Here is a 25,019-nt window from a genome sequence, read left to right as displayed (position 1 = left end):
CCCGGGCCTGGAGGACGGGGAGGGGTAGAAGGAGGAGAGGCCGGCAGCTGGGAAGAAGGGGAAAGCTGAGATCCAGTTAGCGTGTGGGTGCACGGGGAGCCGGGACCAGGGACTCCGTGGTCTGAAAGCGGAGGGAGAAGGGATGGGCCCGGGGGTCATCAGAGGGAGGGGGTGAATGGAAAGAGAAGGGATAAGCACCGACTGCTGATGGGAGAAAGTAGATCAAGGGCAAAGAGGCAGAGCAACCGTGGGAAGGGGCAAGAGAAACTCTCCCTGAAATGCAACTGCGGGGAAAACGTGTCCGGGGGCCAGCCTGGGCTAAGGTGATAGAGGCGGGGTGGGGGGGGGGGGCAAAGGGGGCGGGGGGGAGGCACACCTTAAACAAACTCTCGGAAATCCCAATAATGTGGTGGGGCCAATGGAGTCTGGAACGATTGCAGAGGGGCCAGTGTGCAGGGTGAGAACTGGCTGAACACCTGGGAGGTGGGGGCGGGATTCGCCATTTGAAATTATGGGGTGGGGGGGAGGCAAAAGTGATAGGAACCCATACTCTGGGTGCTCTTGGGAACACTGGCCAGAAAGTTGGACACCCCACCACCACCACCCTCGCTCCCCTCATTCAAGGCAGCGCGTCCTCCATTCCCCTACTTTCCCAGAACCTGTCCCCCACTCCATCTCCACCCAGTGTCAGCCAGTGGGTTCTGTGGACTCATCAGGCAGTGCTCCGCCCAGGGAGTCTCCCCACCCATCACTGCCCGTCCCCAGGCCCCGCCCACCCCCAGCACTCCTGGCCCAGCCTCCCTTCCTAGAGGGAGGAAGAGGGACCGTTTCCTTCAGCAACCCACACCCTCCTGGCTCTGGATTACGCAACAGCCGCCTCATTCTTTCCTAAAACAAGGGCTCTGGGCAGTGACTAAATTTAAATTCTGGGCCTCCAAGCAAGAATGCCAGGGCTTCCTGAACTTTTAGGAAAATATAAAATAAAAGAACCTCACTCTCAGCACTGCCCTCCAGGCCTACCCTGGGTCCCTAGAACCCCCATTTGGGGAGTAGGGTCTTCCAGCAGCCCTGAGACACCGATGCAGATTGGACAGGTGGGGAGGTCGGGGCTTGGGGGAGTGGAAGAGGCAGCTCTCCTCCACTCTGCAGAGGCTCTGTGACTTCCTGCCCCAGGTTCTGACCCCAGGGTGCAGAGCTTTGTCTCATCCCCAACCTGTTTCACTCCATTTTGCCCTGTACATGGTTCTGGCAAGGGCTTTTCTCTTGGGCTCCAGCTCCCTGCTCCTGAATAAGACAGAAAGGCCCGTGGGAAGCTGGGATGGGGACAAGATGGCTGTGCTCCCTGCAGGCTCCCAGTGGTTTTTGTTTTGTTTTGTTTTTTAATTGTTTGGGCTCCTCCTTTGTGAGTTATATTGCAGAAAAGCCCAATACTCTAGCCTCTCACATACACCACTCTCTTCTCAATACTCCCTTCTTAAACTCCCCCTTACCCCTTGCCACATCTCTGCCATTACCACCACCCATAGAGATTTCCCCTGTTTCATGCTCCCACCTGCCCAGCTTGGTCCCTCCCTTCAGTCTAAACTGGGTTGCACAATCCAGTATCAACCCCCCACCTCAGCATTGCACTTCCCCTCTCCCCTTCCCTCCAGCATGGAAGCCCAGAGCTGTATGCTGTCAGAGCTGGGGTCTAACCAGGCTCTTTCTTGCAGACCAGGAATTTGCTTCTCTTCCCTTTGGGAAGCCCTCCACCTCAGCATCCAGAGCAGAAATCTGAAGCACATAGTGGGCACTCAGGATGCAGTGTGAGCCAAGCTGCAAACTGCCAGGAATCTGCTGGCCTCTGTGTGAGAGGAGTTTGCTAAAAGCTTCTGCCAGAGCTGCAAAGAGGCCCAGAGTGTGTTCAGGGTTCAATAGGAAAGGGAAGCCAGGCCCCAGGATAAATCAGAGAGGGCTTCCTGGAGAACAGGCGTTTACAACAGAGTTTGGGAGAAGAAATAAATATGGTTGAAGAGAGTGGAAGGTGGAGGGTGTCTCAGGTCGGACACCCTTTGTGTAACAGATATGAAGGTGAAGTATAGATATGTGTATATACATGGCTTAGCATACATACTTATTTACCTAACTCTGTTCACTAAGAGGGCCTAGAAGCAATGGCATCCCAACAGCAGTGAGTGCTCCTAGAATCTAGATCTTGGTTTCCAAATACCATTCTCCAATAAAAGGAAACAGAACCCCTTCCAGAAACAGCTGGAGGCAGGGAAAAACAAGATAAGCTGGAGCGTCTTGTAGCATCAGGAAGTAAGGAAGCAATCAAAAGGATGGAAGCATATTAACGAGGTATAAGAACCAACCTGAAAGAGCTCCCAGTGGTCAAAGCTGAAAAAAAAAATTGTGCAACAAAAGGAACAGTATTGGATTAAATAAGGTATAAAATAAATATGCATGAATGCACACGGATTGTTTGTGAGGGCTACTGTAACCAAGTACCGTAAACGGTATTGTTTCACAGTTTGGGAGACCAGATGTCCAAAATCAAGGTGCCGGCAGGACCACGCTCCATCTGAGACTCTGGGCGGAACCCTTTCTTGCCTTTCCCCAGCTCCTGGTGGTCACCCTCAGTCCTGGGCCACTGCCTGGGCTGAGGATATAGGAATAAGTAAGACTTGGCCCTGCTTCCAACAAGATCACAGGCTAGTAGAGAAGTCATATGAACTAATGATAACAACAACAACAATAACAACGAACATTATCTAATGCTTTCTATGTGCAAGAACTGTGCTAAGTACTTTACATTTAATCCTCACTATAAACTTATAAGCTGTGTAATTTTATTTTTCCTATTCTTCTTCCCGTAGGAGAGCACTGAGGCTTCAAAGAGAGAAGTGATGGAGGAGGGTTTAGAACCCAGATTTCATTTGAACCTCTATGCCCTGCCTCGCGGTCACCATCCTCCTCCTAATCATTCTGAGGGGTATTTTGGAAGTCTTTGCTTAGTACCGTCTGCTGGGAAAATCTATTTCCAAAAGGCCTCTGCATGGGCTGTGGGTTGTTACTCTCAAGGGCTTTTATTTTTATTTATTTTTATTTTTAAATCCTCACCTGAGGATATTCTTTCCATTACTTTTCAGAAAGAGTGGAAGGAAGGGGTGGGGGAGAGAAAGTGAGAGAGAGAGGAGAGAGGAGAGAGAGAGAGAGAGAGAGACCGGGGATGGGGTGGGGAGTGAACCTGAAACCCAGGTATGTGCCCTTGACTAGGAATCAAACCCTCAACCCTTCAGTTCACAGGGCAATGCCCTAACCACTGAGAAACACCATCCAGGGCTCAAGGGCTTTTAAATATGTTTATTTAGACTGGGAAAAGCACCATTCCATGAAGCATTCTATGGTTACATTCTGAACCCTAATATGTTGTGATATTAGCCACCAGAATATTAGGCATCAGAAGGAAGAATATGGGAAGTAACCAGAAAACATTTCCAAGAGTCCTAATGGAACTTTCCACTTGCCATTATTTCAAACTCAACACATCTGGAATCATACTTCTCATATCCCCCCACAAACATTCCTCGGCTTTCCTACTTTTTTAAATTGTCTTAAGTTTTACATATGTCTCCTTTTCCCCCAGTTGACCCCCTGCTTTCCTATTTTTGCCACTGGTCTTATCACTCTCCCAATTTTCCAGTCATCCTTCATTCTTATCTTTTCCCATGAAATTAGATATTCCTGTTGGTCAGTCCTTCCTAATGTTTCCCTCATCTGCTCTTAAAGTGGTTTCATTTCTATAACTATCTGACGGTTTGGGTTCTAATTGTCTCCACCTGTGCCGTGGTGATAGTTTCCTATGGGCTGCCAAGTTTTCAGACATGATCTATTCTGTACCTAGACAATTCTTTCTGAAATGAAAGTAGAATATATAATTCATCTGCTCAGAAACTTACAATGAATCCTATTAACTCCAGTATCAAATCCAAATCCTTGGTTTTAAATCCTCCAGTTCTATAACCCCTATTATTACCTGACAAGAATCCCCTACCCCTTAACCAAATATGCTCTTTGAATTCAGACATCTAAACTTTTACTCACAATCACATTCCTAACCATTCCCTTCTTCTCTAACTGTGCATTCTCTAATTTTTATTGTCAAGCTGTGGGTGTAATTGAATGTTGGTTCACCTGATCTTAAGGAGCTCACAGTCTCTAGAGAAAACAGACAAGCAAATCAACAATGACACTATCTATATATATAAAAGCCTAATATGCATTGTCCCCTCAGGAGTTCAACCGGGAGACCAGGAGTTCCCTCACTCGCTATGATGTACACTGACCACCAGGGGGTAGCGCAGAATGAAGGAAGGCCCAGGCCAGCAGCTGGAAGGCCCTGATGGGCCTTGATTGCTGGCCAGGCCTAGGGACCCCACCTGTGCATGAATTTCATGCACCGGGCCTCTAGTGTAAGGATATGAAGGATCAAAGGCCAAGTGAATAGAGAGGTAGAAGAACTTAAGCTTGCCTGAAAGAATCAAAGAAGGCTTCACAGAGGAGGTGATGTTTTGGTTGATTATTAAGAGGAGTAGAAGTTTGTGAGGGAGGGGACTAGGGGAAGGATCTAAGCAGAGGCAGCAGCACCTGTCTTTAACAAACACATGGCTGTTTATCATTTGTCTCTTATTAACACCTCTTCCCCTCTGTAAAATGGAAGTTGCAATACCTACTTTGCAGAATTGTTATGAGTGTTAGGGATAATTCATGTAACATACATGGTAGGCACTCAATTTTTTTTATTTTTTTATTTTTGGTAATGAATGAATGAAGTGTCTAATTCAGTTCCTGGCACACACCAAGGTACTCGGTATTTGTTGAATGAATGATCCTACCCTGGTTCAAACCTGTTGTGTCCACAGCTGAAAGTCTGTGCTTTGGAAGGCCTCATTGGACTAGAAAAGATCCAGAGAAAGGCTATGTCTCAGCAAGGTGGGATACCGGCCTTTGAGAACTAAACAAACAGATGAGGGCTCTCCAATCTGAAGAGGAGGCAGAAATATTCAGCTTCAACTCAAGTTCAATAAATGCTTATTTATTTTTTGCATAATTCTCACAATGTTTCATTATGACATCCAGATAAGAAGACATATTTAGAGAAGTTAAATACCTTGCCAAAGCCCACACAGCTGGGTGGTGAGAGCCACTGGATTCCAAGTTCAATGCTCTTTTCACTTTAACACAAAAAACTTTCATGATGTAGAAAAACATTAAGAGTTTGGCTAAGTTAAAAAAAAAAAAAAGAGTTTGGCTAAGTTAAATACAGACTCCCCCCCCCCCCCCCAATTCTCTAAATACTCAAACCACATGTAATTTCTAGAGCAAGAGAGAGGTTGTTTTAAGATAAATAAAAGGAAGGGTTCTCTTGTATTGTGAGTGGGGTAGGAATAATCACAAGAAGTGTATTATGATAATCAGCACAGACTGAAAAAGGAAAGAAGTTAGAAAATAATAAAATGATAGATAAAAGATCTCTGGCAAGTCATGCAAAGACTAGACCTCTTCTTCAACTTCTTGAGCTGTGAGACTACAACAAGCCTAAGACTGGGCTCTTTCCAAAGGCAACTTTGAGGTCTGGGCAGGCCCGCTGTGCCCTCCCATAGCCTGTAATAAAACATTGGTTATAATAAATATTTCTTTTTTCCTCCCTAAAATTTTGTCCTGAGAGTCTAGAATTTAATACTAGACAACCAGAGTAAGCTTAGGGAAATAGCAACTAAATCTCATACATCAGAATCAAATATAGCCCTGGCTGGGTGGCTCAGTTGGTTGGAGCATCGTCCCCTAGCACCAAAAGGTTGTGGGTTCGATTCCCAGTCAGGGCACATACCTAGGTTGCAGGTTCAATCCCTGCTTGGGGCATGTACGTGAGGCAACTGATCCATGTTTCTCTCTCACATCGACATTTCTCCCCCCACTCTCTAAAATCAATGAAAACATATCCTCGGGTGAGGATTAAAAAAATCAAATATATGCAAAATTAATGTATGCAACAAATTATATTTCTGTATATTAGCAATGAACAATTGGACATTAAAATTAAAAAGAACATTTAAAATTGTATAAAAATATGGAATACTTAGGGATAAATCTGACAAAGGATCTGCACAGTGAAAACTATAGAACATTTCTGAGATAAATTAAAGAAGACAAATAAATGGAGAGATATAACTCCATTTTTAACCCAAATGTTTGTGGATTTGAAGACTGCATATTGTTAAAATGTCAGTTCTCCCAAAATTGGCCAATTAAAATCCCGGGGGGCGGGGAGGGGCGGGGTGAGAATCCCAGAGACTTTTTTTTTTTTTGGTAGAAATTGGCAAGGTGATTTTTTTAAAAAGTGTTGCCACAAATTCACAGTGAGATACAGTGAAAGCTCGTGATGACAAACAAATTTAGTCTTTCTATTTATTTACTTTAAAGATTTTTAAAAATTCATTTTCAGAGACAGAAGGAGAGAGAGAAACATTGATGTGACAGTGAAGCATCCATCAGCTGCCTCCAGCACGACCCCCACCAAGGATGGAGCCCACAGTCCCAGCATACGCCTGGGAATCCGGAATTGGAGAGGCCATCTTTCTGTGCACAGATGAGATCCAGACAACTGAGCCATTCCTGCCAGGGCGGCAAGCTGATTTTTCATATGGAAATACAAAGGATCAGATCTGGAATAGCTCAAACCAACTTTAAAAAAGAAAAACAAGCCTTGGCGGGTTGTTGATTGGAGCATTGCCCTGTACATTAAAAAAAAAAAAAAATGTTGCGAGTCCGATCCTGATCAGGGCCCAAGCCTACAACCTCCCGTGGTCCCTCCCTGCAGCTGGCCGGCCCCTATCAGGACTGGGCGAGATGGCCCTGATCGCCCTGATCACCGGCCAGGCCGAGGGACCCCACCTGTGCACAAATTCATGCATGGGGCCTCTAGTTTGTAATATTGTCCCAAACTGGAAACAACCAAATGTCCATCAATAAATGAATGATAAATTGTGGTATATTCATACAATGGCATACCATTCAGCAATAAAACAGAATGAACTATTCATATATACAATAACATAAATAAATCCCAAAAGAATTATGCTGAATAAAAGAAGCTAGACCTTCCCCAAGAGCATACACTATAAGATTCCATTTATACAAAATTCTAGAAAATGCAAACTAAACTAATGACAAAAGCAGATTAGTAGTTTCCTGCAGATGAAAGGAGGGATTATAAAGGAGCATGAATACACTTTTGGGAGTGATGGAATGTTCACTATCTTGATTGTGGTGATATTTTCATGGGTATATATAGAAGTTTTCAAATTATATGCCTTAAATATGTATGGTCTATTATATGTCAATTATACCTCAATAAAGCTGTTTAATCAAATATATTTAGATATCAAGCACAAATTATCAATTAGGTTCTGAGAATGTCAACAGATTGAGGATTCACCAAAAAGGCCAGCCCCATTTGGCACCTGAAGATGAGGAAATCCCGAGTAGAATTACCAACCATCAGTAACATTTCAGAAACACCTTCTGCCAGCCATTTCTCTCCGTCTCAGGCCCTAGCTAGCTAGTTTCTGGAGGGAGTCAGGAGACCCAGTTGTGACCATGGACATGACTCTGGGAGCTGCCTGGCTGGTCACGCTTTAGCTGCCTTTGGGAAGAGCTGAGTTGACAGAGTATTTTCACAGCTCAGGAAGAAGGGGTGGAAGAGAAGAAATGAAGGAAACAGAAGGAGCTGGTGACAAATTAAGGAGAATAACTATCCAGAACTATGTAACTCAGGGGCTGGAAGGGAGCTAAGAGAACACATGTTTCAATACTTTTTAATAAGAACACCAAGATTGCCGAAACCGGTTTGGCTCAGTGGATAGAGCGTCGGTCTGCGGACTGAAAGGTCCCAGGTTCGATTCTGGTCAAGGGCATGTACATTGGCAGCTGGTCCATGTTTCTCTCTCATTGATGTTTCTAACTCTCTATCCCTCTCTCTTCCTCTCTGTAAAAAATCAATAAAGTATATATATATTTTAAAAAAGAACACCAAGATCTTGATCTTTCCGTCACAGAATTGGGGCTCTAACCTAGGTCCTCAGTTTTTCATCAACACCTATTTCCAGCATGCCAGTGGTCACTGTTTAAGGTGTAAGAGATGACGGCTTCTGTTTCATTCAACATTTGTGGAGCATCTATTTATAAGAACAGGATAAATCCCAGAGTCTGAAGTAGCCCACAGGCTAGCAGAGACAGGTCTACACACAGAGGTGACTTTAACAATACGAGTATGATTGTAATAAGTGCTATAAATGAGGTGCAAACAAGATAGAATGAAAATACAGAGGGGGAAAAACCTCCTGATTTGGAAAAGGGATTTGGCGATGGGAGGAAATCAAGGAAGTCCTCCCCAGAATGGCAATAACCCCCTTTAGAAGGTACTCAATAAATGTTTGTATCCTCCTTCTCCTCACATTATGACTCCAACCCCACTTTCTTATCACACCAGACTCCTTTGTTCCTGACATTCCAAATGTTTGGACATTCCGAAGTTTCATGCCACTGTGCTTTTTGCATTCGAAATTCTCTCCTGGAATGGAATGTCCCATAGTGAGCAAAGGGTTAAAAGAAATGGAGCTCGGAAGAATATAATGCAGGTAATAGCAGAGCTCAGGAGACTATAAAGCATAGTTACATAAAGCCCACGAACTATGGAGGCCCGCTTCAGGCTCTTCATTTACAAAAAAATAGATCGTAATAAGACTCATCTCACAAGATTATAGAGTATATTAAAAGGAATTTCCCGCAAAGCTTTTAGCATCACATCTTGTGCAGACCAGGGCTCAGGAAACACTAGCAAGTATTTATCCGTGCGCTTCTACCTTCTCCGCCGGCCCAGGAGCCACCCCGCTATCGCCCCGTCAGCGCCCAGACCGCCCAGCCCTGCGCGCGCGCCGCCACGTCGCCGCCTCCCACTCCCCGACACCCCGGTTTGCCAGCCCCACCCAGCGCTAGGTACCCGGTTCACCGGGCCGCGCCCGACCCTGATGGCGCCCTCCTATTGGCTCTTGCAGGTGCCTGTCGTCCTAGGTCGTTTCGGATTGGTCGAGGATAGTAGTGAAAGGCGGGTCTTAGGGAGTAGGTAGGGCGGGGACCCGGATGTGTGTGGTGGCGGCGGCCGAAGAGCTAGAGTGCGAGCTGAGAGGCCTATGGATGAGGAGGACGCGGCGGCCCCGGTAGGCGGGGATCGGGGGCGGGGTCCCAGAGATCCCGGGTCTCCCCCGGGCCTGAGGCGGGAGGCGGGAGGCGAGGGCGGCGCCTGGCGCTCTTGCCTGGAGGCTTACCCCGTCGGGACCCTCGCCCCGTGCCAGGCTTGGGGAGACTGGGCGGCGTCACACTGACAGGCTGGCCGCGGTGCCCTCGGGTCTCATCTGAGTGACCGGGCCGTGCGGGTGGAGGCGGGGCTGGGGCTGCCGCCACTTGCCGGGGCCATGGCTGTGGGGCTCAGAGGAAGCAGATGCCCCAAGGTCTGGGGCGCCGGTACCACCTCGGGTCAGCCCTGGCCGAGGGAGGACAGTCCCAGGCTGCCCCGCAGGTGCTTACCCTTCTGGGCCTACCCTTACTAAGCACCTACTGTGTGCAAAGCACTGTCAGGCCTGCGGGGACCCCTGTCTCAGGGTTTGGGGAACAGGAAAAGTACCTCACCCTTTTCTCACTTTTGGCTTCCAGGAAAAATTCATTCATTCATTCATTCATTCATTCATATGTCAGCACCATTGGTGGTTCAAACACCCAGATCATTCTACTCCTCTCCATCTTCTCTGCTGCCATCTGAGTGGATGCCCTCTCTCATCTGAACTGGTGCCACAACCACGTCATTCGTTGTTCACCACTCTCACTCCTCTTTTGGTCAGTTCTTCCACAGCAGCCTGAAGGCTCTTTAAGACCTGACACACCTTACGTTCGTATCATTTCCTTGCTTAAAACCCTCCACAGGTTTCCCGTCACACTTGGAATAAAATACAAACTCCTCGCTATGGTCTCTAGGGCCTTGATCTGGCCCCTGCCTTCTCGTTCCCCTCTTGTGTTATCTTCCCTGTTTCCTATACACCAGCCACCCTGGTCTTTTATTTCCCTTCCAGGCCAGCTCCCTTCTTCCCCAGGACCTGTGTCCTGGCTGTCCCCTGTGCCCGGAATGCCTGGCTCCTTCTCATCTCAACTCTAATGTCACCTCCTCGGAGAGAGGCCTTCTTTAGACAGAGGTCACCCCATGTTCTTGATCCCCTCACTCTGCTTTTTCCTCCAGTGTCTAACATGGTTACATCTGCTTATCGTCTGGCATGCCTCCTTGCACTAGAATGGAAGCCCTGTTAGAGCAGGAATCCCCTCCATCTCGGTCACAGTGTGTCTGTAGCACCTAGAACTGTAAAATGTTTGTTGAATGCAAGAATGAGGACGGAGATCGTTGAGGTCAATCTGGGCAACTGGTTTCCAGTCCAGCGCCCTCACCCCATTTCTGGTAAAACAGGCTGAGATGCTTTGCTAAGGGCCCCGCTTCCTTCTCAATCCCTGTCTCCCCACCCACAGGTTTGTTCTCATGAACAAGATGGATGACCTCAATCTGCACTACCGGTTTCTGAATTGGCGTCGGCGGATCCGGGAGATTCGGGAGGTCCGGGCATTCCGGTATCAGGAGAGGTTCAAGCACATTCTTGTAGATGGAGACACTTTGAGGTGAGTTTAGGGGAGTTTTCCACATTTTCCTTCTTGTGTCAGATCTTAGAGATGGAAACGGGCTTTTTTTGAGGCAGAGGACTGTCTACACTGCCCGGGGAGGGGAATGCTGTTGACCGTGGAGCAGTGTGTGCTGCTTCCCTCTGCACTTGCTTCTGCCTGTGACCCTGGGTCACTCTCCTGGTCTCATTGGAAGCAGTCATGTGAGAGACAGGAGGCTGCTGGGGGGTCTCAGGAGTTGTCCAAGCGCCCAAGATTGAGGTCATCCATCTTGTGCAGAGAACAGACTTGTGGGTGGGGAGAAGAGGATGGTTGAGAGGATGCCAGGGGTCTCCTTCCTGTGTCCGTTGCCTTAGGTCAGTGGTCGGCAAACTCATTCGTCAACAGAGCCAAATATTAACAGTACAACGATTGAAATTTCTTTTGAGAGCCAAATTTTTTAAACTTAAACTTCTTCTAACGCCACTTCTTCAAAATAGACTCGCCCAGGCCGTGGTATTTTGTGGAAGAGCCACACTCAAGGAGCCAAAGAGCCGCATGTGGCTCGTGAGCCGCAGTTTGCCGACCATGGCCTTAGGTGAAGAGTGACCATTTCAAAGGCAGTGGAGTTCCTGTTTGGGGGAGGACAGTTGTGTAATGCATCCTGCTCACCACCTTACAACCCTTTGGATTGTGTGTTTTTTCTCTCCCTTTTCTGGCTTGTCCCCCTTCCCTGACTCCTTTCGAGCCTAACTCACAAAGTTGTCACTGACGGGGGGAAGGAAGTAGTGTTATTTAGCCTGGAAACAAGAAAGCTGAGGAGTGGGGACTGAATAACTGTCTTCCAGTCTACGAAGGGCTGTGGTCCAGAGGATAGAGACCAGCCGTTCTCCAGCTCCACGGAGGACAGAGCCAGAGGAAAAGGGCCGGAGCTGCAGCAGGAGGGATTGAGGTTAGACAGAGTTGTGAGCCCCCTAGTAGGCAACTAAGGGAGGCTCTGCTGTCGTTTCCCCCTGGAAATGAAGAAACCAGGCTTGCGTTGGTCAGGGTGGCCTGGACCCTGATTGGAGGCAGCGGGAGGACCTCAAGTATCTTGTTACGGTGTGTGTCTGTGCCGATGTCCCAAAGTGTGGCCTAATGGATTCTCCTCTGTGCTGGCCTTCGCAGGGTGGGGGCTGGAGATGAGGCCCTTCCCCCAACTTCTGGGCTAGGTTGCTAATGGAACTTCCCACTCATTCCTCCTTCAGTTACCATGGAAACTCCGGTGAAGTTGGCTGCTATGTGGCTTCTCGACCCTTGACCAAGGACAGCAATTATTTTGAGGTGGGCAGAGCAGGGGGTGAGATCGTTAAGCTCCAAGAACCTTTTTTTTTTTTTTTTTTTACTAGATTCACAGTCTGGGCCTTTTCATTTTCCATCAGAGCTGTCCTGTTGGCCTGCTGGCTGGGAAAAGGGCACAGGATAGCATGGTGCCTAATCTGAGAGATAGGTGCCCTGGAGTCCTGTCACGCCGTCCCTTCTGCTCTCCTGCCCCTCATCTAAGTACACTTTGACCCATGTCCTTTCCCACCCATTAACCCAAGCCCAGCATCTACGTCCAGCCCTATCCATTAATTGGAAATTATTTTCTAAGTAATCCTGGTAAAGTAGGCCCCCACTCTCCCAGTTCCCCCTCTGAGTGCCCTGTCTTTTTCTCTGATTCCCATGTCTGATGTCCCTTTGATGGCTAGCCTCCCTTCCCCATACCAGCAGCAGTTCCCATTTGCCATCTGTGCTAACTGCCCTGCTCTCCTCCCTCCAGGTGTCTATTGTGGACAGTGGTGTCCGAGGCACCATTGCTGTGGGGCTGGTCCCTCAGTACTACAGTTTGGATCACCAGCCTGGCTGGTTGCCTGACTCTGTAGCCTACCATGCTGATGATGGCAAGTGAGTTTCCTCCTGCGGAACCTAACCGCCTTCCTATGGATTTGGGGGTTAGGGAATCCTATATAATAAAGAGCTAATATGCAAATGGTCATCACGCCCTCGAGCCCTTGCGCTGGGCCGGCCGGGGGACCTGAGGCCGAGCTGGGGGACCTGAGGCCGCGCCCCCCGCCCAGCGGGGCTTGACGGGGGACCTGAGGCTGCGCCCCCTGCCCGGAGGGGCTTGACAGGGGTGGGCTGGCTGGGGCTGGGTCTCCTGCATTTTCGAAGCATGTGCAGGTGGGCAGGGACTTGACTCTAGGTCCCATGGTGTGCCCCAGACTCTGACAGGAGGGAGATTTTCATATACATTTTACTAATTTTCTTTCACCTCTGATACTTCTATTATAGAGAAAGAGCCAATAGCAATATTAAAATATTTCCTCTAATTAATTCCCTTTTAATATGCACGAATTTTGTGTACTGGGCCACTAGTCTTAGATATAAAGGACTACCTCAGAGTGGCTTTTGCCATTCCTTCACTTATCTTGGGGTATTTTCATAGACTTTTCTGATCAGGACAGGAAGATGGCCTAATGGTTACTCTTGGAGGTTTGTAGACTTAGAGGAAGGGTGGGACTTGTGCTAGGACATAGGTAGATGATGTCACAGAATGACTGGGAAGCAGCAAGATGAGGCCTCAGCTATTGGCGCTGGGAAGAAGTTGGGAGGCTCAGCTCAGGCCCTGTGTCTGCGCTGCTCTGTCCACAGGCTGTACAATGGCCGAGCCAAGGGCCGCCAGTTTGGGTCAAAGTGCAACTCCGGGGACCGGATTGGCTGCGGTATTGAGCCTGTGTCCTTTGATGTACAGACTGCTCAGATCTTCTTCACCAAAAATGGGAAGCGGGTAAGTGGAAATCCCAAGTTGGTTTTAAGCAGTTTGAAGCTGTGTAAGACTGTGGGAGTGCTAAGAAAGAGTCCGCTGGCTGGCGCTTGCTCCGTTCCCATCTCCTTCAGTCCAGCCTCAGGTTCTCCTGACGTCTCCTGCGTGTAGGAGAAGACACTTCCCTGCCCAGGTGAAGCTGGGCCATTACCCAGATGAAAGATGCAGAGGGGCAGCTAGTGCCATGGAGGATGAGCAGACATTGTGGGGGACATAACTGGGGGAGGGTTTTGAGCAGGAACAAAGAAGAGAAGATTATGGCCTGGCTACATAAGGTGGAGCTCCTCTTTGGGTTTTTGACTTGAATACTTTCGAGGATATGTCCTTTCTGTGTTCATTTTCTTTGTTTCACTTCTCCTTCCCTTTCTTCTTCAGAGAGAGACTAGAAGTGGGGAAGAGATGGGATAAGAGCACACAGCAGAGAGAGCCACCAGCTCTATACCCAACCCTGGGAAAAGTGCGTCCTCAGGCCTAGGCTGAGAAGTCCTGCTCCCTCAGCACCTAGGCCTCAGCACTTCCCTGCCTCAGTGCACACGCACTCATAGCAAACGTATTTGGCAGCAAGTTGAAAGCCTTGTGTTTGCCTTCTAGCTCTGTGCAAACCTTGCTCGGCTAGGAGTACTTAGCAGCTTTAAGTTTTCTTCGACACCTCTGTTTTTCTGTCTGTCAGCGCATGTGATAATTATTTTTTGCATCATCTCAGAAGTAGCCTGTGAGAATTAGATGAGCTATGCAAAAGTGAGCCCGACGGCAGCTCCCTCCCTCCCCCATTGCAGGTGGGCTCCACCATCATGCCCATGTCCCCAGACGGGCTGTTCCCGGCGGTGGGCATGCACTCCCTGGGTGAGGAGGTACGGCTGCACCTCAACGCTGAGCTGGGCCGTGAGGATGACAGTGTCATGATGGTGGACAGTTATGAGGACGAATGGGGCCGGCTGCATGATGTCAGAGTCTGTGGAACTGTGAGTAAGGGGCCGTGGGGGTGGGCGAGGGCTGGCAGGACACCTGTGGGCCACATAAGCAGGTCTGAATTGCTCAGAATTGGGGGTAAGGACAGTGTCTTTTGTAAGGTTTTGGAAAATGGGAATTTTGGCAGGATAGCCTGGGGGAGTCTTGACATGATTTTTTAAAATCTATTTTCTTCTTAGCACTGATTCGCTTTCTTCCCATCCCCTTCGTTTGAGAGCGTTACTCTCGGAACAAGTAGTAGTTCTCCTTTGTCTTCTTTGGTTCCTTCGGCACCTGGTGAGCCCTGCTGCCCTGCACACCTGCCTTTGAGAGGCTGGGGCTGATTGGGAGGCAGGATGCCTGGATCCCCATTGGGCTTGATCACAGCTTAGCTCCCCAGGCTTTCCATTTACTGCTGTGGGGCAAGTGTGGTCACAAGTCCTGCTCCTGTGGAAAGGTTCTTTGAGCTCATTTTGAGTAAGCGTCAATGTCAATCTCTTCTGTATTCCCTCTACATTTTATAGAGGATGAGACTAGAGGCATAGGAAGGTCCGTAAGAATCCTTGACAATGCACAGCTTGCTTTTTTATACATCTTGTCACACCTGCTTTAGTCTTTTCCTGGATTTTAAATTTTGTTGGGACGTGTATGCACCTTCACATCTACACTCTGTACCTCATGCTAGGTTGGGAGTGAATGGATGCTGAGTCGGGGTCTGGCCCTGGTCTCCCGTGGACTGCTCAGACCTCCCACTTCGAATTGTCCCTCTGCTGCCCCCTTGCTCCCAGCTCAACCTTTCTCCATCCTCTGGCCTTCTCACCCCAACCCAGGCTGTTTTCAAATCAGCCTTTGATAGCAAAACAGAAGCAGTGGGGGTGGGGGTGGGGGGGTGGGAGTGGATTATGAGCAAGGCCCCCCTCCCGCCCTTCTGGAGTTCCAGGTGAGTTAAACTCAAGGAAAATGGCAGAAAGTGTGTTGTCCTGCTGCTTCGGACACTCTGCACCCCCTTCTGACACTAGGGTCCAAGGACTGCAGTGCTGTGAGTCAGGAGGCCCCGGATGCCCACTCCTAGGCCCTTTTCTCTTTCTTTTCCACGTCCACCATCATTTTGACAACATCTACAGGGCTGAACTTGGGACTGAGCCAGGGCTGTGTTCCCGCTCTCGTCCCTGACCTCTCCTCAGGAGTGTTTTCCTGGCATCCTTTCCCTGCCTGGACCTGTCCCCACTCTGCTCCCGGCTCCTCCTAGGCAATCTTTTCTAATTGATGCAGAATCCTGTAGACATTTATAAATAGCCTTCATTCCTCTCTGCCCTTCCCCCAACACCCTCAGGCCAAGCGTTGAAGAATTTTTTTCTTTCTTAGACATAAGCCGTTACGTTTGGCTCTTTTTTTCAGACCCTCACTCCAGCTTCTAACAGCTAGCAGGGTGGGCACACTACTCCCTGAACACTTGCTCCTCTGGAGCAGATTGGGCATGCGCCTCCTGAAGGAAATGTGCCTTTATTGTAGTCTTGCCAACCGCCCCATCTTTCTAATAAGGGGGACTTACCCAGTTTCTTCCATCCCCTGAGCCTCCCATCTACTTGTCTGTTGATCCCCTCCCTTTTGTGGTCATGCACTGAATTTCTGATCCAGCAATCAGAGTTGTGTCAGTCTAGAGGAGGCTAGGGGAGGTCATTTGGACCATGCCTGTGCGTCCTATTTCTATGTTCAGCATGGCTCTTTCTCCTCTTTGCCTTTCCTGTTTTATCATTCCCCTCTGTGGGGAGCCCTTACCTGGGATCTCAGACCTTTGCTGTGTTGAAGCTTGTTTGTCCTGCTCTGGGTGATGTTCCCAGGAGAGCACCCTTTAGAACCATAAAGATTTGGGAGAGGCTTTGGTGCCCTCTAGCCCAGGGTTTCTTAGTACGAAGGCTGTGGGCATTTTAGGTGAGACAGTTCCTTGATGGACGGGATGCTTAGCATCTCTGCCTCTGGGCATTGTGACAGCCACACATTCCCTAATATCATGTTATGCTGTTGATGAAAAAACAGTCCCAGAGAAGTGAAGAGACTTGATCAAATGTCAAAAAGTGAATTAATACCTGGCCAGTGTGCTCAGTGGTTGAGCATCAACCTATGAACCAGGAGGTCACGGTTCAATTCTGGAAAGGGCACATGCCTGGGTTGTGGGCTCCTCCTATAGGGTGTGCGGGAGGCAGCTGATCAATGATTCTCTCTCACCATTGATGTTTCTATCTCTCTCTCTCTCCCTTCATCTCTGAAGTCAATAAAAATATATTTAAATTTTTAAAAAAGTGAATTAGTGACAAAACTAAGCCCAGATATTCATTCTTTGACCCCTACCCACTGCCTTTCCACTGTCTAATATGTGTTGTTACCTTCTGTCCAAGCCCGCTCTCCTGTTGCCACTCATCTCCCCTCCTCCTGCCCCCTTCTCCTAAAATGAATCTCGAGTTCCTGGGCCTCAATTCCTACTTCCCAGGGATTCTCTTGTCCTTCAGCCAAGGCCCTCCTGGGTGAGTTTATTTGGTTGCCTTGGAGTTCTTTTATTCCTAGCCTTTTTTTTTTTTTTTCAGTTTTGGAATCTCAATCATCCTTTCTTCTCCCTTCTCACTGGTTCTTCCCATAAAGAAGAGTAAATTCAATTTCTGACTTTTTTCTCTCCAACATTCATTATGGAAAATTTTAAACATACAGAAAAGTTGAAAAATAGTGCAGTGAACACTCATATACCCACTATTTAGATTCAACAGGTGTTAATTTTCAGTCATGTTTGCTTAATCTGAGTGTCTATAAAGAGTCAGACCTGGCTCTTTATTTTTTTAAAATATTTTTTTAATTGATTTTTTGAGCGAGAGGAAGGGAGAGAAAGAGAGAGAGAGAGAGACATTGATGTAAGAGTGAAACATCAAGTAGCTGCCTCTAGCACGCCCCCTACTGTGGATTGAACCTGGGCATGTACCCTGATTGGGAATCAAACCAGCAACCTTTTGGTGCACAGACAATTCCTAACCAACTGAGCCACACTGGCCAAGACCTGGCTTTCTTGAGTGGAATTCTTACCCTGCTTCCTGTGGCCTCAGCTTACCCTCCTAAAGAGTTTCCCCTTTCTGGAACTCTGAGGGTGTTGGAGTGTAGCTGCTGCATTGCTCAGGAATGGGGGTGTTGTCCCTCACCTCACCCATGCCCCAAGCAAGGCCTTGCACAAAAAGGTAATGAGTGGAGGATTGGGGGTCGGTTGGTAAAGCTTGAAGATTAGACTCATTCTGTCTTTGTTTTCTAGTCAGAGCTCCTCTGACAACTCCTTAGTGACGGGGCAACAGCTTTGGTACACAAAGGGGTGTGAATGAGGCCTCACCCTCCCAGGGGTCCTTCATGGCCCCAACTCAGGAGGAGACCGTGTTGGGGCCTGAGCTGGCTGGTGGGGAGCATGTTCTTGGTTCCTGTTTCAGCTGCCTCTAGGCCCTCAGGGCACTGAGCCTTTCATTGCTCCTGTCAAGAGGGATTAGGGCTTCGGCTGGCAAGGGGAGGGCAGATACCAGCAGGAGAGCACAGGCTGAGAAGTGCTCCTGGTACAAGGGAGGGGGGAGTGCAGTAGGCTGTCTGCACTCTGGTCTGCAGCCTCCACTCTGGCACTGAGTCCACCTGTTTGGCCTCTCAAGGCTTTGGCTGTGTTGGGAGGGACACATAAGAGGCAGGGGGGTATGAGAGCCCCAAGGAAAGGGTCCCTCTACCTCCACCAAAGATATAGAGGAGCATTCCTGCAGATTGGGCACTGTCTGAAGAGAAACACTGGGAGGAGGACAGATGGTCAGCTGGGGCAGAGTCATCTGGGAAGTGGCCATCTGTCTTGGGGAAACAGTACTTGGTGCTGAGAGCCTAAGGGACTGTTCCAGTTGGACGTAAAGGCTGAGGTGAAAGATCATTTCCTAATTTGTGATTGGCATTTCCAGTCTGCCGTAGCTTTGGGGTGACTATTAATGTTTAGGGAGCACTGACATGTTGGCCTGTTCCAGTGTAACCCCCATTTCTGATTTAGGGAAAGGCAGAAATGTATATTGATCACCTACTGGGTGTCAGGCTCTGTGCTAAGCACTTGACACTTAATTTCGTCTTCTCACCTATTCTTAGAGATGCAGATAGTAGTATCCTGATTTTACTGATGAAGAAACTTAGGCTTAGAGAAGTGCTCAAGGTTAGTGGCCAGTAAGTAATAGGAGTTAGGATATGGACCCCGGTCTGACTGATTCTCTTTCAAACTAAGAGGCACCTGAGGCACAGATTGAGGGACCAGCATCAGGCTTCTAGCAACTAAGGTTCTCCTCTAGGTGCCTAATAGCCCTAGTCTAAGGAGCGGAGGAGTGGATTGAAGCAAGGATCGGTCAGGGAGGCCAAACTTCCCCTCACTCCATCCCTTAAGTTTTCTGAGAAGGTTCTGGAAAGCTTGGGTGGACTTTGCCCAGGAGCAGGTGAGTGGATCCAAGAGGACCAGATGAATTGGGGTGGCTTCTGACCTGAGGGGTGGGTGGCTCCTCGCTTGAAGAGGGCAAATTGTGCAGGGATCTAGTCTTGCAGGCCATCAGCAGTCTGCCTGAACTGCTCTGTGGCGTGGGGAGTGGGCTTTAGAGTCCCGTGTTAGCGTGTTTCATCTTCCTGGCCTTTTAGCGGAAAGAGGCATCCCCACCCTATCCATAGACGAATCTGCAGTGCTGCCCTTCTCAGGGCTGAGCTAGAGAGAATGGTTGGGCGGGTTTTTCCCAAGGAATCAGGGTCTGGATCCGCTGTCTCTTGGCTCTGGAAGTGGAGAACACTTGGTTTTCTACGCTGAGGCCAGTTGGATGGAGTGGGTCAAGGGCAGCTGTGGGGTCTCCCACCCAGTTCTGCAATGCTGGGTGGAGAGGGTGGTCTGGGGGCAGCTGGGACTGGGTGGGACGGAAGCTCGTTAGTGTGCATCAAGCTACAGCCCTTCCGGCTGTGGGGAGAGGTACAGAGCAAAACCCAGGCCAAGCAGAGAACATGCAGAGGACCATAAACAGAATCTAACAGTGTGGGTCTTAATTAGTGTCTAGAAGTTCAGAAGGTGATGCAAGGCACCCCTCTCTGGTGAAACAAAGCAGTGCGATGTATGGAGAAGACTGGGCTAGGAGTGTAACCCGAGATGTGTAAGGCCCTGTAGCAGGAAGGAGAGAAGAGTTGGCCTGGGTGTGGATTTAGGTGGTCTGTACATCTCTGGCTTTTACCCTGACACCCGCCCCCACCCCCGCCTCCAGTTCTCTTTGGCGAGGAAGGGAGGATGGGCTTGTGGTGGCAGGGCTTTGGGAACCCAGAGCTGAGAAGGGGACCAAGTCCCTTTATTTCCTCTCTGAAGGGGGTGCTGAAGACAGGCTTCCTTGTTGGTGCGGGTGAGCATAATTCCTTTCCTGTTCAGGCAGGTGCTTTTCGGTGGGGCGAGAGGCCAGCGTCCCAAGGCGTCCAGGAATATGTGAAGGAGGCCCCCAGGGAATGTGTATTCTTCAGGGCTGGAAGGGTGGGAAGGTAGAAGAAAGTCTTCTTAAGGGGCAGTTTGGCTAATTAAAATGGGATTAAGGAATCCCAGGTGAGGCTGAAGGTGGGGGAAAGAGGGGATGGGGTTGAGTCATAGTTCCGTTATTACCATGGCAACTGATAAATAAATCCTCCCAGATTGGGGTTGCCGCCCCATCATGCCTAGGCAGGACCATTGTGGACTGAAGAGCCCCAAGAACACTTCAGTCATCTCCCCTCTCGTCCCCTCTCCACACCTTTGCTCCAGCTTCAAAGAGCCACGAGGGGTCCTAGCTGGTTTGGTTCAGTGGATAGAGCATCAGCCTGGGGACTGAAGGGTCCCGGGTTCGATTCCAGTCAAGGGCACATACCCGGGTTGTGGGCTCGATCCCCAGTAGGGGGCGTGCAGGAGGCAGCCAATCAATGATTCTCTCTCATCATTGATGTTTCTATCTCTCTCTCCCTCTCTGAAATCAATAAAATACATACATACATATATATATATATATATATATATATAGAGAGAGAGAGAGAGAGAGAGAGAGAGAGAGAGAGAGCGCGAGAGCGCCACGAGGGGCTGGGAACTGGAAAACGTGCCTTTCTAGCTTTGTTCTGCTGCTCCCCTCTCACATTAAGTGAAGGAGGAGAGCTGTCCTTCTGAGTTCTCTGGCACCTCCCTGACCCCAGCTATGAACAGCTCTGTTTGAAGTCAAATAAAACAAAAACCTTGAGAAATTATTTCAGTTCCATCCCAGATGGAATTGGCTTCTGAGCTTCTCTCCCCTCCCCCAAACACCTGGTGTTGGCACCTTACCGGTCCCCATTAGGCCCTCTATGAAAGTGGTCAGGTCTCCTCAGAGCCTCGTCTTCACTTCGCCTTTTCTCTTGTACAGGGGCCTGGGTGTACCTTTCCCAGCGGGTTATTCAGGGGAGTGATGATGTAGCCTCATGTGGTTCCCAGCACTCAGCCATCTGGATTGCTGTGCTGCTCTCCCTATCTCCCCCAAAACAAGGCTTAGTAGGCAGGCAGGTGCAGCATTCTGCAAGGGGCTCAGCCTTCTCGCTCATGCTGCTATCTTTGCTACCCTGACCCCATCTCTGTTCTCCCATGCCTGCCTAGAACACTGAGGCCCACATTGTACCTCTAGGATCTTTTTACCTTTCAGCCAGGGTTTTTTGTCAGACACAGGAAACTGGTCCCCAGATGGCCTTGGGACCAGGTTTCCAGGGCGGTGAGAGCCTGCCTCCTTATCCTCCTCCCCCACTCTTCCCCGCAGCTGCTGGAGTACTTGGGCAAGGGCAAGAGCATCGTTGATGTAGGGCTGGCCCAGGCCCGGCACCCACTGAGCACTCGGAGCCACTACTTCGAGGTGGAGATCGTGGACCCTGGAGAGAAATGCTACATCGCCTTGGGGCTGGCCCGGAAGGTGGGCACTAGGGCTGCTTTTTGCCTGTGGAGCTGCTCAGCTCTGGGGCTTTTGGGATGGGGCTGGGGGGTCTTGGTAAATCTAGGGGCCAGGTCTTAACCTGAGACAGAGCCTGGTTGTGTGTGTCTGCTGTGTAAGGGTACAGACCCCAAGTGACCTAGGACTGAGAGTGTTGTGACTGCGTCACACACACTGAGCCCTGGGTGTGGGGTGGGGACAGCTTGCAGCCCAGGCCAGGAAAGCCAAGAATCCTTCTTACCTTCCCTGCTTCCCCTGCAACCTCAAGTGCTTGAAGGGGCGAGGCTGCAGGGGTGGCGAGCAGCCATCTGGCTTGTAGCCTATTCCAGAAGACTGAAGGTTCAGATGCTGCTCCCTCCTGTCCTCTTTTGTGCATTGTACACAGGTTTTCTTTCTTCTTTTTTGTGCAGGATTATCCCAAGAACAGGCACCCTGGCTGGAGCAGAGGGTCTGTGGCTTATCATGCAGGTGAGCAGGGGCTGCCCTGGGGAAGCTGGGGTTGTGAGAGATGTAGAGACTCAGGGACATCCATTTTCCTGACCCCTCACAAGTGGCCTCTCCTCCAGCTTTTCCCTGCTGTCATCTGCTTTCCTTCCAAAGCTGCTTTCTCCTCATCTGTGTTTTTCCTCCAAGCCCTAAAAGCCCGGGGAGCAGAGCAAGGGCGGGGATCTGGGCCCAAACTGGACATTCCAGGCCTCTGAGTTGGCTCCCTCTGTGCCCTTCCTGCAGATTCTGCAGTTTCTTTTTTTGGTCAGCTTGATTTCCTTTGGGGCTTTCTTTAGAAAGAACAAACCGGGAGTTCCTGGTCCCACCTGCCCCCATCCCTGGCTCCCCTCCCCTCTGACCAGCTCCCTGAAATGGGCCCTCATTGTCTCTCTCTATATTTTAAAAAATATATTTTTATTGATTTCAGAGAGGAAGGGATAGGGAGAGAGATAGAAACATCAATGACGAGAGAGAATCATTACAAACCCCCTACTGGGGATCAAGCCCGCAACTTGGGCATGTGCCCTGACCAGGAATTGAACCATGACCTCCTGGTTCATAGGTCAACGCTCAACCCGAGCCACACCGGCTGGGCTCTTTCTGTTTTTTAATCTGGAGCCCTCTTCCTGCTTCTGTCTCTACATCTTTAGATGTTTCACCTGTCTTCTCCCTTCCTCTGGGCCAGAGAGATGGGTAGGGAAACGTCAACTTCAAGCAGGGGCTGCTGGGGGAGTGTGTGTAGAGTGTCAGCCTCCTTCACTGTACGCTCTCTCCTCCCTCCAACAGATGATGGGAAGATCTTCCATGGCAGTGGTGTGGGGGACCCCTTTGGGCCACGCTGTTACAAAGGGGACATTATGGGCTGTGGGATCATGTTCCCGCGGGACTACATTCTGGACAGTGAGGGTGAGTGGGGTGGGGCCAACCAGGCTGGTCGGGTGGAGGGTGGGGGCAGTACTCCAGGCGCTCAGGTTTTCCGGTTTCCTAGGTGACAGTGATGACAGTTGTGACACAGTGATCCTGTCCCCGACTGCCCGAGCCGTCCGGAATGTCCGGAATGTTATGTACCTGCACCAGGAAGGGGAAGAGGAAGAGGAGGAAGAGGAAGAGGAAGAAGATGGGGAAGAGATAGAGCAGGAGCATGAGGGCAAGAAGGTGGTGGTGAGTGTGGAGGGTTTGGGGTTGGACTAGGGTTCTTGGGCCTGGGCAAGGGCTGGTATTGTTGGGAATAGAAAGTGGAGCCAGGGTAGGGAAGAGGGAAGGCCTGGCCCTGCTGTGGGTGTGTTCCTGTTCTGAGGCATTGGGAGTGCTGAGTTGCTGAGACTTGGTTTCCAGCCTTAGGACGCCCTCTTGTGGTCACTTCTTGCATCACGCCAAGTCTCTCCGCGAGCGATGCTGGGATTTGGGAGTGAGTGGGGTTCAGTCCTGTGTAGCTAGCTGGTACATCCTCAGAGAAGAGGCCGGAGCTGCCTGCTCCATTCTTCTTCCCACCCCACCCCCAGGTGTTCTTTACTCGGAATGGCAAGATCATCGGGAAGAAGGATGCTGTTGTACCCTCTGGGGGCTTCTTCCCCACCATCGGAATGCTGAGCTGTGGCGAGAAAGTCAAAGTGGACCTGCACCCCTTGAGTGGCTAGGGACTTTTCTCACACACCGGCCCCTTCTCTCTCTCCTGCCCCTTTACAGGACCAGGTGCCCAGTTCCTGACTTCCCTGAGGATTTCTTTACCTGAGGCCCCAAGGGTGTATCGTCACTCTGCCCCTACCAGGTTAGGCCCCTGCCCAGCCCTTCTGTGCCCATATTTCTGACCCGGTGCCACCCCTATCATCAGCCCCTGGGCCCTAGTCCCTGGTTGGACGGGGCAGACCCAAATATAGTGTTATATCGGTGGGTCCCACTCGCTTTGGTCAGGGGCTCCACGTCCCGCGGTCCCCACTGGCCCATGTGGGTGGAGAGGAGTGAGCACCCTGCCTCAGCTGCTGTGTGGGCCTGAGGCTCTGCAGAGGGTGGAGCAGACAGTCCCTCCCCTATTTCCCACAGTATTTCTTCTTGCATTTCTTCTTTTTCGTTCCCGGTCCTCCTCATGTGAATCAGTTGCTGCTATCATCCCCTGGCTGGGCCAGGGGGCCCTCTCTCCTTCCACTCACTGCTGTCCCTAGAGTCTCTGTCCTTTCTCCTGAGAACCGCTTTCTCCCTCACCTGTTCAGGCACCAGAGTTCCACAGAGACTCAGTCTCCGACTCCCCCAGCCGGACACATAAATGGGTGTTCAATGGTGTGAGAGGGGCTGCAGGTGGGGGGCAGAGACCGAGGCCTTTGTTCCCATCTCCCCCTTGCCATCCTTCGTCTACCAGTGGCCCTCTCGTGTCTAGTTCCCTGGGATGCAGGCTGAGCGTGTCTCCCCTGTGGTAGAGAGGGCCGGACTCCAGTGCCCTCACGGAGGGTCCCCAAGGGTAGCTGGACTCCTCCCCCGTTCCTCCCCTGCTTGCTGCCTGTGCCAGTTGTCCGTTCTGCTTCAGTGTTTGATTCTAGCACTTACGCGTGTTTTCCCCCACCAAGACCTCTTGTCTCCTAGCCCCTTGACCTCTGACCCCCTCTCTATACAGTGACTTCTCCTGGGAGGGAGCGGGAGCAGAAGCTGTTGGCCTTGGTTTGCACAGAGCGGATAGGGCTTTGGGGAAAGGGGGGAGCTGTTGTGCTGCTGGGGCTGCCCGTGGGCCCTCCCTTCGGTCCCTGCACTATGATGTATGAAATGTATGTACAGACAGAGATGTTTATACAGCCAATAAAGATGGAGTTTCCATATTTATCAGCATGGCCAGGACACAGGAGTCCTTTCCAGTACATAGGGCTGGGGACAGGGCTGAGGTGGGGGCAGCCGAGGGCAGCTTGCTCCCTGGGACCTGGGGACCAGTGTGAGGCCCAGGATGGGGCTGCGTGTGCTCCATGAACCTGGCTCTGAAGATGGGGTGCCCGCTGCACAGTTACGCCCCTGGGAGACATGGGCTTTGCCCTTCCTGTGAATAGACA

At 50.1% G+C, this 25,019-nt stretch overlaps 1 protein-coding gene across 1 annotated transcript; it reads left to right on the top strand.

Moving 5' to 3' along the window:
* The first annotated feature begins 9,141 nt into the window (after nucleotides 1-9,141).
* Nucleotides 9,142-24,804, top strand: SPRYD3 (SPRY domain containing 3). The gene is made up of 11 exons (XM_079774183.1): nucleotides 9,142-9,260; nucleotides 10,612-10,758; nucleotides 11,985-12,060; nucleotides 12,539-12,663; nucleotides 13,411-13,546; nucleotides 14,359-14,544; nucleotides 21,337-21,486; nucleotides 21,915-21,972; nucleotides 22,777-22,896; nucleotides 22,979-23,151; nucleotides 23,493-24,804. The coding sequence occupies exons 1-11, from the start codon at nucleotides 9,184-9,186 to the stop codon at nucleotides 23,625-23,627; spliced, it is 1,383 nt and encodes a 460-aa protein (XP_079630309.1). The 5' UTR covers nucleotides 9,142-9,183; the 3' UTR covers nucleotides 23,628-24,804.
* Nucleotides 24,805-25,019: the final 215 nt, after the last annotated feature.

The sequence above is a fragment of the Cnephaeus nilssonii genome, assembly GCF_951640355.1.
Source record: "Cnephaeus nilssonii genome assembly, chromosome: 6".
NCBI lineage: Eukaryota > Metazoa > Chordata > Mammalia > Chiroptera > Vespertilionidae > Cnephaeus > Cnephaeus nilssonii.
The sequence above is the reverse complement of the archived record's forward strand: the minus strand, read 5'-3'. Positions and strand labels throughout refer to the sequence as shown.

Coding starts and splice junctions, on each gene's coding strand:
- SPRYD3 (XM_079774183.1), top strand. CDS start 9,184: ATGTGTGTGGTGGCGGCGGCCGAAGAGCTAGAGTGCGAGCTGAGAGGC. Junction 9,261..10,611: donor AGGAGGACGCGGCGGCCCCG/GTAGGCGGGGAT, acceptor CCCCACCCACAG/GTTTGTTCTCATGAACAAGA. Junction 12,061..12,538: donor AGGACAGCAATTATTTTGAG/GTGGGCAGAGCA, acceptor TCCTCCCTCCAG/GTGTCTATTGTGGACAGTGG.